Here is a 14,818-nt window from a genome sequence, read left to right as displayed (position 1 = left end):
TTAAATTGAATCACTGTGAGAGAGATCCTTACAAAGCTGTTCATGATTAGGTTTCAGTATTACAGTCTTCCAACACCCATCCCTCCACCAGTGTACATTTCCCTGCCCCAGTGTCTCTGTTCCCTTCTCGTCACCCTCCACCCCACTCCCAGCCTGCCTCTATGGTAGGCACTTTTCTCCTCTCTTTCTCTCTCTCTGTCTCTGTCTCTCTCCTGCTCTCTCTCTTTTTTATTCTTTTGAGCATTGTGGTTTCCAGCCTGCATATTTACAGGCACATTTTTTAAGTTTGGTTGTTAAATTTTTGGTTTCATTATTTCAGTATTGTTGAGCCTATGATTTAAATATTTAGCTATATTATTCCTTTGTAACACCAATGTACCTGAATCTCGTTGACCCATTTCCCATTGTGCACCATCTGCCTCTTCTCCCCAATCCTTTCTGAGTTTCTTTACTTATCCTCCTTATACTCTGTGGCTAAGGATGTTCTGGGCACCACAACTCCCCCTTTAACCCATTGCATTTCCTTTTGAATTTTTTTTAAGTACTACACATAAATGATAGCATCTTGTGTTTGTCCTTCTAGCTTACTTCATTCTCCATATCTTCCAATTCCATCCATGTTGCAGCTACTTGCATGATTTTATCATCCCTTATATTTGTGCACTGTTCCATTGTATATAAATACCACATCTTCATGATCCACTTATCTATTGTTGGGCATTTAGATTGATTCAAAATCTGAGCTATTATACTAAGTGTTATAATGAATTCTGATGTTTATATGTCCATTGGGATCAATGTTTTCACATCCTGTAGGTAGATAACCTAAAATAGAATTGCTGGGTCATATGGCAGATTAATTCTAAATTTACTGAGAACCCTTCATCCTGTTTCCACAGGGATTGAAACAGACAACATTTTCACAGGCAGTGGATGAGAGTTCCTTTTTTACCACATCCCTGTCAACAAACATTGTACACAGTAATTTTTGAAGCAAGACAGTTTTTATTGAAACTCATTTATAAATATGTGAAGGGAGAGAAGGGGAGTAGTGTGTGTTGAAGAGAGAACTCAGACTTTTTCAGAGTGGAAATTAGCAAGCAAAGAGACAGAAGCAGGCAAGCGAGATATGTACTCAATGGAGAAAATGGACTTGATGAGTCTTTCCTCAAGTTCTTTATGGATTATAGTTTGATCCCAAGGTCTTCAATTCATTTTGAGTTTACATTTTTTATAATATGTGAGATATTAAAATATGTGATTTTATAATATGTGAGAGTGTCTTGCTCGCATGCCTGGCTGTCTTCTCCGGGGCCCCTCGGAGGGGATGGGCTCCAGCTTCCCTCCCCACCCCAAGCAGAGCTCCCAGCAGCCAAAGACCACCGGAACCTAGCTACAGCCATGCTCAAGGCCCCTCTCCACACGTTCAGACAAGCCTCACGCATGAAGGTACCGGCAGAGAAACAGGTGTGTGTAATCCCATCAACGGCCAACATCCAGAGACTTAAAAGCAAGCTCCCAGAAGTGATATCTTATAGCCTACTTCTCCCTCTGGGAGAAACTGACAAGCTTCTGAGAGTTTCCTGCCCACTGGGGAGAGCCTTGCAAGCTTCCCATGGTGTATTCATATGCTAAAGCCAGTAACAAGCTGGATATCATTCCCCTGACCCTGAAAGAGCCTCCAACTAGGCATCTTTGGGAAAGTGAAAAGAGGCTTCTAAAATCTCAGGGATAGGATGAATGGAGAGGTTACTGAGCCCGCTGGAGAAATTGACAATCAATGGGATTTTGTGATTCGTGAATATATGAGATAAGGGTTGTTTTAATTTTTTACATGTGGTTATCCAATTTTCCCAATTCTGTTTGTTGAAGGGGCTGTCTTATTTCATATCATGCTCTCAGCAATGGCTCCTATTTGGGGTACTTTATGATTCCATGCAAACTTTAATATTGACTATTCTAAGCACTAAAGAATGCAGTCTGAATATGTATAAGGATGTAATATGTAAATAAATTACATTTAATTTATGTAGTAATTTGGGTGGGATAGTCATTTTGACAATATTGACTCTTTCGATCCAATAGCATGAAATCTTTTTCAATCCCCTAAGGTCTTTTGTTACTTAAGTTTTTTGAAGGTTTCACTGTATATCCCACCTCTTTATTTTAGTTGATTCTGAGGAACTTGATGTTTCTGGACACTATTTTAAATGGGATAGACTCTGATCTCTTTCTCTTCTGATTCATTATTTGTCAACAGGAATGCGACTGTGTGTTGACTTCTTAGCTGCCCACTTTGATATACTAGATTATTGTTTCTAGAGGCTTTTTTGTGGAATATTAAGGATCTTCAATATATATCATCATGTCATCCACAAATAGAGATAATTTGACTTTTTTATAACTTGGATTCTTTTGATTTCCTTTTCTTGTCTATTTGCTGCTGCTAGGATTTATAATACAATGTTGAAGGAGTGGAGAGAATGGACATCTTTGCTTTGTACCTGATATCAGCAGGAATGCTTTCACTTTTATGCTGTTAAAAATAATACTGGTTATGGGCTTTTTATAGATAGTCATTACAACCATGAGGAACAATCCTTTGGTCCCTAATTTTTAGAGAGTTTTTATCATAAATGGATCTTAGATCTTATCAAAAGATTTATCTGTATTACTAGATATCATCACATAATTTTTATCTTTCCTTTTACTCATGAAGTGATTATGTTAATTGATTTGCATATATTGAATTAATCTTGCATAATGGAATGAATCCCACTTGATCATGGTGTATCCTTTTTTGATGCGCTGAGGTTTTTAGTTTGCTAAGATTATTGCTGAAGATTTTTAAATCAATGTTCATCAAAGAGATTGGTCTGGTATTTACTTTTTTATATCTTTAAATATGATCTGACTTGCACAATGTTCAAAGTGCACTAAGAATGAAGGTGTGTTGGGCTTTCTGAGGATGAAAGGACCTATACATATCCACTAGTCCAAATTCTTCTAGTTCCTCATTAGGGTTCTATGTCTACTGATACTCTGTCTAGTTGATCTGTTCTATGGAGTTAATAGATTGTTGGAATTGACTACAATTATTGTGTTTCCTTCCATGTGTTTCTTTAACTTTGTGAGGATAAGCCTTACACACTTTGGTGACCCTGCATTTGTTATGTATATATTGATTAGAGTTAGTACATCTTGGCCTGTTCTTCTCTGTTCTCCTGAAGAGAGCTTTTTCTTTTATCTTTGAATCCCTTTTTCTCTAGCATATCTTAAACACTTTTTGAGAAAGTTGACTATAATTTTATCTTTTTGAAGGCCAGGAAATGGTTTCTGCTACTGTTCTAGCCCTTCTCTCTTGCTCTCTCTCTCTTTCTCACTCAAACACACACACACACACACACAAACACACACACCTTTGCGTATTACCAGACAGACTGGGATCAGGTGTGGCTCCCATGCCCAGACATGTAGCATGGCTGAGGACAGACAGGCTTCAGATAATAGGCAGGGCTCACACATGCAGGAAAGCTCAGATCCAAACAGGGCTCCAATGCCCTGGCAGGGACAGAGCCTGAGCACAGGAATCTCACCTACATTTACTGTGGCTGTGGCCAGAGACTAAGGAAAGCCAGGACAGGACAAAGGAATCCCTGAGATACGGTTTGGGAGAGGCCTGGACACAGGTACAGGACAGGTACAGGTACAGAAACAGGTACAGGACTGTATTGCCCACAGCATAAGGTGGGAGGCTCGACACTAAGATATATATAAATATATATATATATATAGGAGAGCCCAGCAAGCTACCGAGAGTATCCCACCTGCAACAAATCATAGAGAGTAATGTAAACATATATATAAAACATTCTCTCTATGATTTGTTATATATATACATATGTATATATATATGCACATATACATATGCATGTGTACATATACATATATACATAAATATCTCTCGGAGAACCCAGCAAGCTACTGAGAGTATCCCTCCTGCAACAAATCATAGAGAGTAATGTAAACATATATATAAACATTACTCTCTATGATTTGTTATATATAGACATATATGTGTATATGTACATATATAAAATACACATATATGTACATATACATATATAATATACATAATATACATATATATATTAATATCTCTCGGAGAACCCAGCAAGCTACCAAGAGTATCCCACCTACAGAGGCAGAGCCTGGTAAGTTACCCATGGTGTATTCTATGTGCCAAAAAGAGTAACAATAGGTCTCATTCCCCTGAGCCTGAAAGAGCCTCCACTCATTGGGAAAGATGAATAAGGAGAGGCTGCTAAAATCTCAGGGCTGGGAGAAATAGAGATGCTACTGGTGCCCACTCAAGAAAATTGACAAACAACGGGATGACAGTGGCAGTGACAGTGACATTATTTAAGATAATATTGCCTGAGGAGAGATAGAAGGGAGGAAAAAAAAGTTAATTGAACTTTTTTCTATAAAAATGAAAGGCCTTAACCTTTAGCTCAAAAGTAATATTCAAGTAACAGACTATATATTTCAGAAATCAATATTCATATAAACTCTGGTGAAATGTCATTTACAAAAACAAAGGAAAATACTTCAAACCATTGTAATAAAACATTAAGACTTTATTTATTTATTTATTTATTTATTTATTTAGCTTTTTGGGTCACACCCGGCGATGTTCAGGGTTACGCCTGGCTCTGCACTCAGGAATCACTCCTGGCGGTGCTTAGGGGACCATATGGGATGCTGGAAATCGAACCCTGTTCGGCAGCAGGCAAGGCAAACACCCTAGCCGCGGTGCTATCGTTCCAGCCCCCAAAATTAAGACTTTAGTGAAGCAAAGTTTAAAGAATTTTGAAAGCTTTTTCCCATAGATGCAGTACAAGCTCACTCTCAGAAAAACAGACTTTCAAATTGGCTAATTAGATTCAAACTGCTATATTCCTGTTATCTTGAAAGTAAAAGGGTTCTGCCTACATTTTCTTCTATGAACCTTATAGATTCATGTCTGATATTGAGGTCTTTAATCCACTTTGTTCTGACTTTTGTGCCTAGCATTAGACAGAGGTCAGAGTTCATTTTTTTGCAGATAGCTATCCAATTTTCCCAGCACCACTTTGTTGAAGAGACTTTCCTTATTCCACTTTGCATTTCTTGCTTCTTTGTCAAAGATTAAGTGGCCATATATTTGGGGGTCTGTGACAGAAAGTGAGCTTCCATATGACCCTGCAATACCACTTCTGGGAATATATCCCGAGGATGCAAAATAGCACAGTAGAAATGACATCTGTACCTATATGTTCATTGCAGCACTGTTCATAATAGCCCAAATCTGGAAACAACCCGAGTGCCTTAAAATAGAAGACTGGTTAAAGAAACTTTGGTACATCTAGACAATGGAGTACTATGCAGCTGTTAGGAGAGATTAAGTCATGAAAATTGCTATTAAATGGATAAACATGAACAGTATCATGCTAAATGAAATGAGTCAGAAAGAGAGGGACAGACATAGAGGGACTGCACTCATTTGTGGAGTGTAGGATAGCATCACATGAGGCTGACACCCAAGGATGGTAGATACAAGGGCCAGGGGGATTGCCCCATAGCTACAAGACTGCTTCATAAGCAGAGGGGAGAAGGCAGATGGAATAGAGAAGGGATCACTAAGAAAATGATGGCTGGAGGAACCAGTTGGGATGGGAGATGCATGCCGAAATTAGATAATGAACCAAACATGATGACTTCTCAGTGTCTGTGTTGCAAGCTATAATACCCAAAAGTAGAGAGAGAGTATGGGGAATACTATCTGCTTTAGAGGCAGGGGGAGGGTGGGAAAGGGAGGGTATACCCTGGATATTGGTGGTGGGGAATATTCATTGGTGGAGGGATGGGTGTTTGATCATTGTGAGATTGTAACCCGAACATGAAGGCTTGTAACTATCTCATGGTGATTCAATAAAATTTTAAAAAATTTAAAAAAAGAAAGCAAAAGGGAAGCAAACCTATACCTATCTTATAGGTTGTTGAGATTAACTGGTTTTATATGTATAATACATTTAAAGAAAGTGCTACTAAGTGTTTACTAATAATTTTTATTAAGAATGTGAAACAAAGGAAGAAATAGAGAAAAAAAGCTTTCTTTGTTGCCTCAGTGCCAGAGAGCAAGTGAAAGGCCTCACATGAGCTTTGCTGTTGAGATACGTTCAGGAAACTTAGAAAAAAGTTTTATTCAGAAGAAGTAAAAGCTAGATTTTCCAGTAGAGGTAGAACAATTGGAAAACATGAATACACATTAAAAATTTACACACAGAATTTAATTAAGGAGACTAAAGATCTAAATATTGAATCTATTAGAAAAGAACATGGGAGAATATATTAATAATGCAAGTAGAAAATAATTTTTAAGAAAAGAATCAAAAGATCAAGATTAAAGAGAATACAGTTTTAAGATTTAAATGGTGATACGTCAGAATTGATCATAAAACAAAATGAAAGACAAGAAACTGATTAACATGCAGAGTACAACAAAATGTATATTACCCTGGAAGACCAAAGAACCCAGTAAAAATAGACACAAGAAATGAATAGAAAAATCACAGAAGAGAAAATCCAAAAAGCCGATCAGTGTTCCATTCATAAGTAATCAGAAAAATGCAAAGTAAAGCCATAATTAAACATTATTTTATACCTAGGAGAGTGGAAGAGAAAAAAATGTCAGAGACTGCCAAATAGATATCAGAACAAAAACTATTGTACCCTTCTGGTAGAAGCGTAAAGAAGTCCAACTGATTTGAAAAGAACTTGAGCAATGGCTACAAAGTTAAAAACAAGTATCAGAGAACTGGAGATTCCACTTTTAGATATATGCCGGGCATAATTCCTTATTCCTTATTTTGTATGAGGAGGTATGCACAAACATATACATAGCAATACTGTTTGTCCTGAAGACAAATTGTGGGTAGGGGGTGGTAATATTCCTTAAGTGGGAGAAAGCTGATCATGATAAACCAATAGAAATGCAAGTAAAGTAAATCAGAGCTTGCAGTAGTTACATGGATGATTCTCAGTTAAAATGTTGAGTTCACCAAGCAAATTGAAGAAAAATAAAATACCACACAGAGTTTAAAACATGCAAAACAATATCACTTAATATTAACCCTAAAATGTTAAAGACATATGCATATTTAGTGGTATCTGCATAGACAATCAATGCAAATAAATTTGGGGAAATTTTAAATACTTCAGGATATCAGATATTTCTGAAGGTAGGGATAAGAATGTTATATAGGGATGAGGAAGGGCATATGAGATGATTCTGAGTTTTGCTCTCTATGCTGGGTAGTTGCTGAAATATTTGACAGCTAAATTATCTTCTTAGACAGATAATAAAATATATTTTGATTAAGGATTCTATTTATTGCCAAGGATTCTATTTATTGCCATGCTCAAGTCCCCTATCCACACGTTTAGACAAGCCTCATGCATGAAGGAACTTACAGAGGAACCCAGGTGTGCGGGACCCAGGGCTGAGACCTCCCATTTCCAGTAGCTTAGCAACCATACCCATAAAGTGCCCGCCGGCCCCCCCCCCACCCCGTCCCCTGTGTAATTCCCCCTCAGCCCCTGTAATCCCATCAATGGCCAAGATCAAGATACAGAGACTATAAAACAAAGCTCCCGAAAGCATGGGCACAATCCTGGTTGTGCAACCTCTTATAGCCTAGTTCTCCCTCTCAGAGAACCTGGCAAGGTACCGAGAGCATCCTGCCTGCACGGCAGAGCCTGGCAAGCTCTTTGTGGTGTATTCAATATGCCAAATACAGTGATGGGTCTCATTCCCCTTACCCTAAAAGAGCCTCCAGTGCGGCACTACTGGGAAGGATGAGTAAAGAGAGGTTGCTAAAATCTCAGGGCTAGGACGAATGGAGACGTTACTGGCACCTGCTTAAGCAAATCAACGATCAATGGGATGACAGTGGTGACAGTGACAGTGATTTATTGCCAAATTATCTTCAAAAATTAAAAAAATGGCTGAGAGAAAGCACAGTGGGTAGTCCTTTCCTTGCATGTGGTCAGCCCAAGGCACCCCATACAGTCCTGTGAGCCCTGCTAGGAGTGATTTCTGAACACAGACAGGCATGAACTCTGAGAACAACCTGGTGTGACCCACAAGTCCCCTAAACAAATTAAAAATGAGAAGAAACAAAGGGTCTACAATTTTTATGAATTCTGAGATTAAAATGCCCATTAGTGTTCACTGAGATGTAGAAAAAGCTACATTTTATCTTCTTCTTGATAAAATCTGCCAAGTAGTAAGACTAAAATTTCTAAAATCATGAAAATCATGAAAATTTATAAAATCATGAATGTTTTTATTTTGTACTCTTCAGGAAGAAGAAACATTCAAAAATTCAATAAGAAAAAATACTTTGAAGTTAGATAAAACATTTTAAAACACTTAATTGCCTTTACTGACAAATTTCAGTGATATAAGACTGCCCTAAAATCATGGTGTATGTAAATAAGACAATAAAATACATCATTGTGATGAAAGAAGATGAAAAGTAGTTTTTATGATAGAAGGAATATAACTCTTCATCTTTACAACCTTTTTGAAATGTGTGTCATGCACTTAGAACAGACAAAGAGTCCGTTTCTGGAAAGCTGCAGGACTGCGAAACTTCTCTATGGAGAAATATGTCATAGATAGAAACCAAAGCTTGTTAAACTTTTGGGGAAACTTTTAATCTGTTAAGAAAGGCTTTTTCTTATTAAAAATGTTTAATTGGGTCACTTTGATAAAAACAGTTACAAAGTTGTTTATGATTGAGTTTCAGTCATACATGTTCAAACATCCATTCCTTCATCAGTGTGCATTTCCAGCCACCAATATTCCCAGTTTCCTGCCATCTCTGTCCCATCTAGTCTGCCTCTATGGCTGACATTTTTCTTCTCTGTCTCTGTCTCTGTCTCTCTCTGTCTCTGTCTCTCTCTTTGTCTCTGTCTTTCTCTCTGTCTCTGCCTTTGTCTCTGTCTCTGTCTCTCTGTCTCTCTCTCTCTCCCTTCTTTTTTTCCTTCTGGGCACTGAGGTTTTCAATACCGTTGCTGAAAGGATATTATGCATAATGCTTTATACCTTCCTCAGCATTCAGTTCTTGTCCAGAGTGATCAACACAATCATTGTCACGGCGGTCACTTCAATGTCCTACCTACACTCCCCGTTCCCATACCCTACCCTCTGTGGCAAGCCTTCTACCATTGGCCAGTCCTTCTTGCCATGTTTCTATTACCTTTGGGTATTATTTATACTTTTTAAAAGGATTTAATTATTGAATCACTGTGAAATAGATCCTTACAAAGCTGTTCACGATTAGGTTTCAGTTAAAGTGTTCCAACACCCATCCCTCCACCAGTGCACATTTCCCAGCATGTCTCCCCAGTTTCCTTCCCATAGCCTCCCCCCGGGCCCCCTACCCAGCCTGTCTCTATGGCAGGCATTTTCTTCTTTCTCTTGTACTTTTTAAAATATCCCACAAATGAGTAAGATTATCCTATGTTTGTCCCTTTTCATCTTATTTCACTCAATCTGATTTCACTCAATATGATACTGTAAATGTCCATCCATGTATAAGCAAATTTCATGATTTCATTTCCCCCAGCAGCTGCTCAGTATTTCATTGCAAAGATTAACCATAGTTTCTTCATCCACTCATCTGTTCTCGGGCATCGGGCTGTTTCTAGATTCTAGCCATTGTGAATAGTGCTGCAATGAATACAGGACTGCAGATAACTTTTCTGCAGTGTGTTTTATGGGCTCTTGTGGTATACACCCAGGAATAGCAGTGTTGGACCATTTGAAACCTGACTTGCTAGTTTTTTGAGGAATATCCATATTATTTTCCCAAAAGGCTGGCTCATTCTGCATTCTAACAATGAATGAGCATTTCCTCGCTGCATCTGTGCCAACATTGGTTGTTTTTGCTCTTTTTTGATAATATCTCATTGTTGTTTTCACTTACATCTCTCATGATTCATGATATAGAGCATATTATCATATAGCTTTTGGCCACTTGCATTTCATTGAGGAATTTTCTGTTCAACTATTATCCCTATTTTGATTGGGTTTGATGTTTCAATCTTGTAAATTTATACCAGTCCTTCAACTACCTTATATATCTTGGGTATTAACCCCTTCTCAAATGAATGTTGGGTAAATATTTTTCCCATTCCATGGGCTATCTTTTCTTTCTACTCTGAAAATGATTTCCTTTGAGATGTGGAAGCTTCTTTATTTAATGTAGTCTCACTGGTTTATCTTTGCTTTCATGTGCTTAGTTGGTGGTATTTCATCCTTGAAGATTCCTTTATCTTCAATACCAGGGAAACTTCTGCCTATGTTTTCTATTACGTACCTTATAGTTTCAGGTTTGATATCAAGGACATTAATACATTTTGATTTGACTTTTATACATGGTATTAGAAAGAGTTATATTTATATCTTTTGCATGTAGCTGTTAAGGTTTTACAAGACTTTCCTTGCTGAACTTTATATTTCCTTTTCCTTTATTTAACACTGATCATATATTTGAAGGTCTATCTCAATATTCAACTCTATTTCATTGATCTGATGGTTTGTTTTTATTAAAATATCAATGATGCTTTAATTTTTGCTGTTTTGTAGTACAGTTTGAAGTTGGGGAAAGTGATGCCTCCCATCTTCTTTTGCCTAAGGATTGTTTCAGCATTCTGAGGGAGCGGGGGTTATTGTTCCAATGAATTTGAGGAGTGTTTCATCTATTTCTTGGAAAAATGACATGGGTATCCTTATGTGGACTGCATTAAATCTTTATAATGCTTTGGGGAGTTTTGTCATTTCATGTTAGTGATATTAATCCTTATAATCCCATAAGCAGGGCACGTGTCTTCATTTCCTTGTGTCCTCTTCTTTTTCTTGAAGTAGGATTTTGTACTTTTCTTTGTATAGGTCTTTCACCTCTTTAAGTAAGCTGATTCAGAGGTACTTAATTTCTGATGCACAGTTGTTAAAGGTATTTTTCCCCCAACTACACAACATGTCCCACCTTTATTGAGAGAGAACACTGTTGTTATGACCAAATTCAGTCATCAATATATACCCTCATTTCCATCTAAGGTTAATTATATATTTTGCTTTAAAAGGTGTATAGACACAAACTGTCAAGAGAGTCATGAGAGTCTTAATTTTACATAAGTATCAAAGAAGCAGGAAGTTCTCAAAAACATGATAAAGTAAAAATAACCAAAAAATACAGACATCTAAGTAGTTCATTCATTACAGTGAAAATAGTTACTTTTAACTTCAGTCTTCATATCAAGATGATGAAAACTATTATTAATTTACATACAACAGGAAAATGTTTACAGAGACATAAAACTTAATTTTCATAGTTTCTTATAAAATGTTTCTTGAAAAATTGACCTTATATAGGGAAATAAGTCTTGTTAGGAGAGACAGTAAAGTATAAATATAAAATGTACCACAATGTTAGAAACCCCACAGTATTCTGAAATTCAATAAACATAGCTTAATCTTTCTCGGGTAAAGAGGTAATCAATGTTACAAATTTAAAATGCACATTTTATATATAATTTAATAAAGAAAATATTTAAAACTTTACCACATAATCATATAATTTGTGGGCAACAACAATAAACAGGTGAAGTTTTTGAAGATATGTACATAAAAACCATCATCACCACCATCATCATCATCTCGTTGATTGTGGAATTTCTCAAGCAGTCTTAGTAACGTCTCCACTCGTCCTAGGTCTGAGAGTTTAGAAGTCTCTCTTCACTCAGTTGGATGAGCCTCACGCATGAAGGTACCAGCAGAGGAACCCAGGTGTGTGGGACCCAGTGCTGAGGCCTTTAAACCTGCTCGGATCGGGACTGGGCCTCTTTTGCTCGGATTTTCCATTTTTCAGTAGCTAGGCAGTCACACCCAGGGACTGCCCCTGGCACCTTGTAATCCCACCAATGGCCCACACCCAGAGACTTAAAACCAAAATCCCGGAAGCGACATCTTATAACCTACTTCTCCCTCTGGGAGAATCTGGCAAGCTACTGAGAGTTTCCTGCCCACATGGGACAGCCTTGCAAACTCCCCATGGTGTATTCATATGCCAAAACCAGTAACAGTGCTAGGTCTCATTCCACCCAGTAACATAAAAGCCAACAGATTAATTTTTTTTTTAGCTCTTTGGGTCACACTCATCAATGCTCAGGGGTTACTCCTGGCTCTGCACTTAGAAAGTACTCCTGGCAGTACTTGGGGGACCATAAGGGATCTCAAAGATTTAACCCGGGTCGGATGCATGTTATGCCTTATCTGCTGTACTATTGCTCTAGCCCCAGATTAATTTTTACTTTTTCTTTTATTGGAAACTTTTGATGCATTTTTGGGTTTTGGTTCCCAGAGTGCATTTTTCACAAATCTTGAAGCCGCACCTTTACCCAGCTTGCCAGCCTTCTTGTCTGCTGTCTCCTGGATTCTGTCCATGTATACTCTGATTCTTTCCAATTCCTACTTTACTTAGGATTAACTCCCAGAGTAGCCAAATAAACGCAAAACACTGAATTTAATGTGTAAGCAGAAACTAAATCCACTTTTGCTTGTTCAAGTGGGTCCAACTTCTTCAGCAACTCATTTCTAGAAACAGACATCATTGTCTTTAGCATATCATTCACAGCACCAATGGAATCATCAAATGTTGATAAATTCTCATGAACTTCTACTGGGTAGTCTTCATGAATTTCTCCACCTGCCATTATGATTAACTTCTATTGCTGGATCCCAGAAAGCTGTTGCCAAATAATTATTTTTTTAAAATATCTGTTTCTTCTCTTACATTATTTATATATAGGTAAGTCATGCACCTTTGTATATTAATTGTAGCCTGTCACTTTACTATATAAAACTATTATTTCTAGAACCTTTCTTTGCTAGTTTTTAGGATTTTTTTAAAAATATAGTATCATGTCATCTGAAAATAGTGAAAGCTTGATTTCTTCCTTTCTATCTGGATGTCCTTGATATATTTTCTTTGGCTAAATTCTGCGGCAGTACTATATTTATATAAGTGGTATGAGGGGGCAACCCTGCCTTGCCTTGTGCCTGCTCTTAGAGGGAAGGTTTTTAGTTTGTCCCCACTGAGCATACTGCTTGCTGTGGATGTGTGGTAAATGACTTTGACTATACAGAGGAAAGTTCCTTCTTTTCCTTTTGTTTACACAAAGCTCAATCAGCCCCTGTCTGCTGCCATATGGACTCACTAGCCCTGCTCCACCAGATTCCAAATAAATCTCCCAGGAGATGCATGCCAAGCAGCTAACCTTTATGAAACTGCCAGCCTCTGCAGCTGAAAACCCCAAGCGTCCCTGGGAGGCAGGCGGGTCAAAGACCCTCAAACCAAGCTCTGGCAGCAGCACCATCCCAACCACTGAAACGATGCCAAGGGCTCCATTCCACCGTCTCACAAATATTCTCCTCAGAGACACCTATCTCCAAACATTAACCAGTACCAGATTCCCGGGCTGAGAAATCTCGTGGGTTTTTCGGAGTCATGTAGGTAGTTTCTCCCATAATCCCTCATACTTCTGGAAGCTTCACCAGCCCCGCCCCCGCTCCTAGGTCTGCCACCATAGGACTCTAGGTCTGGGCCTAGAATCTTTGGCCTAGCTCTAGAAGTGTCTGGACCACCAGTGGCCACACATGCAACACATCCAGAGGCAACAAAAAACTTAATGAATTCTTAGACAAGGACTTACCAACTCTATGACTATGATCAGATATAACAGTGTTCATATAAATTTATTTTCTAGATCTATTGATTTTAATCGCTCCAGTTCGATGAAAAATATTGCAACTTTGCTATCTATCAATTTTAATCCTAGAATTGTATTAACAGTTGCCACTTTTTTCTACATTAAAATTGTTTTTAAGAAGCTCAATCACACCAATCATAATAATAAAAATAGCACAATACATAAGGAATATGATAGTTATTAACCCCCTTGAAAAGTAAACATTTTTATTGCCAATAGACATCAGAATTGTGATAAAATAAAGATCATAAGTGAAGAAATGCAAATTAAAATATGAAACATTCAAATAGCAATAGTTTAGCAAAATTTTAACACTTAGTCATAATAAATAACAGAAGAAATAGTTCTCACTGCTGCTGGTGCGAACACATAGTAGCAAGCAGTGCCTACCAAAGAACAAGTCTTTGACTTTTACCTCACTGGTTGAATTTTGCTCTACATATTTGTGTTATCAAATTTTTTCACTGTTAGGATTTCCTCTCAGATATTATCATATCATATATTTGAAAATACATATTTGCACTCTCATGTTTTTCTATAAAATACGAAGTAGACTAGACATTGCATATTAATTTTATTAGTTCGTATCAGTGGTGATTGGATTATGTAAAGTTCAATTCATGTTTAAGGTGGAATAAAATATAATTGTTGAAAAGAATGAGATTGAATGGGATAATTTCCAAGACAAAGACACTTTAAATATAAACAGTAAAACTATTTTGATATGGTCCCTTTAATATGGACAATAAAATAATTTTCTCAGAAAGAATACAACTGAGTCTCAGGTACAACCATTTGTACAAACAATATATTTTTCTTAAATAATCACATTTACAAAGTATATTTTCATGTGTGTGTATGCAGGATGGATAACTATTGAAGGGAGAGAGATGCTTACCTTGAACTTTATTATTTTGCTCTTATGATTTTTCTAAAT

The 14,818-nt window shown here is 37.4% G+C and overlaps 2 protein-coding genes across 2 annotated transcripts in view; both read right to left on the bottom strand.

Annotated features, from left to right (window-relative positions):
• Positions 1-14,818, bottom strand: part of SHISA6 (shisa family member 6) — a 449,040-nt gene that overhangs the window by 211,939 nt on the left and 222,283 nt on the right. The gene's annotated exons all lie outside the window — the stretch shown is intronic.
• On the bottom strand, positions 12,413-12,825 carry LOC101543634 (nuclear nucleic acid-binding protein C1D-like). Its single transcript, XM_055141267.1, is given in 2 exon segments — positions 12,413-12,588; positions 12,591-12,825. Coding segments are annotated over 2 exon segments (411 nt in total).

This window comes from Sorex araneus, chromosome 6 (genome assembly GCF_027595985.1).
Source record: "Sorex araneus isolate mSorAra2 chromosome 6, mSorAra2.pri, whole genome shotgun sequence".
NCBI classification, from domain to species: Eukaryota; Metazoa; Chordata; class Mammalia; order Eulipotyphla; family Soricidae; genus Sorex; species Sorex araneus.
Note: the sequence above shows the minus strand (reverse complement) of the source record. Positions and strands in the feature narration are given on the sequence as shown.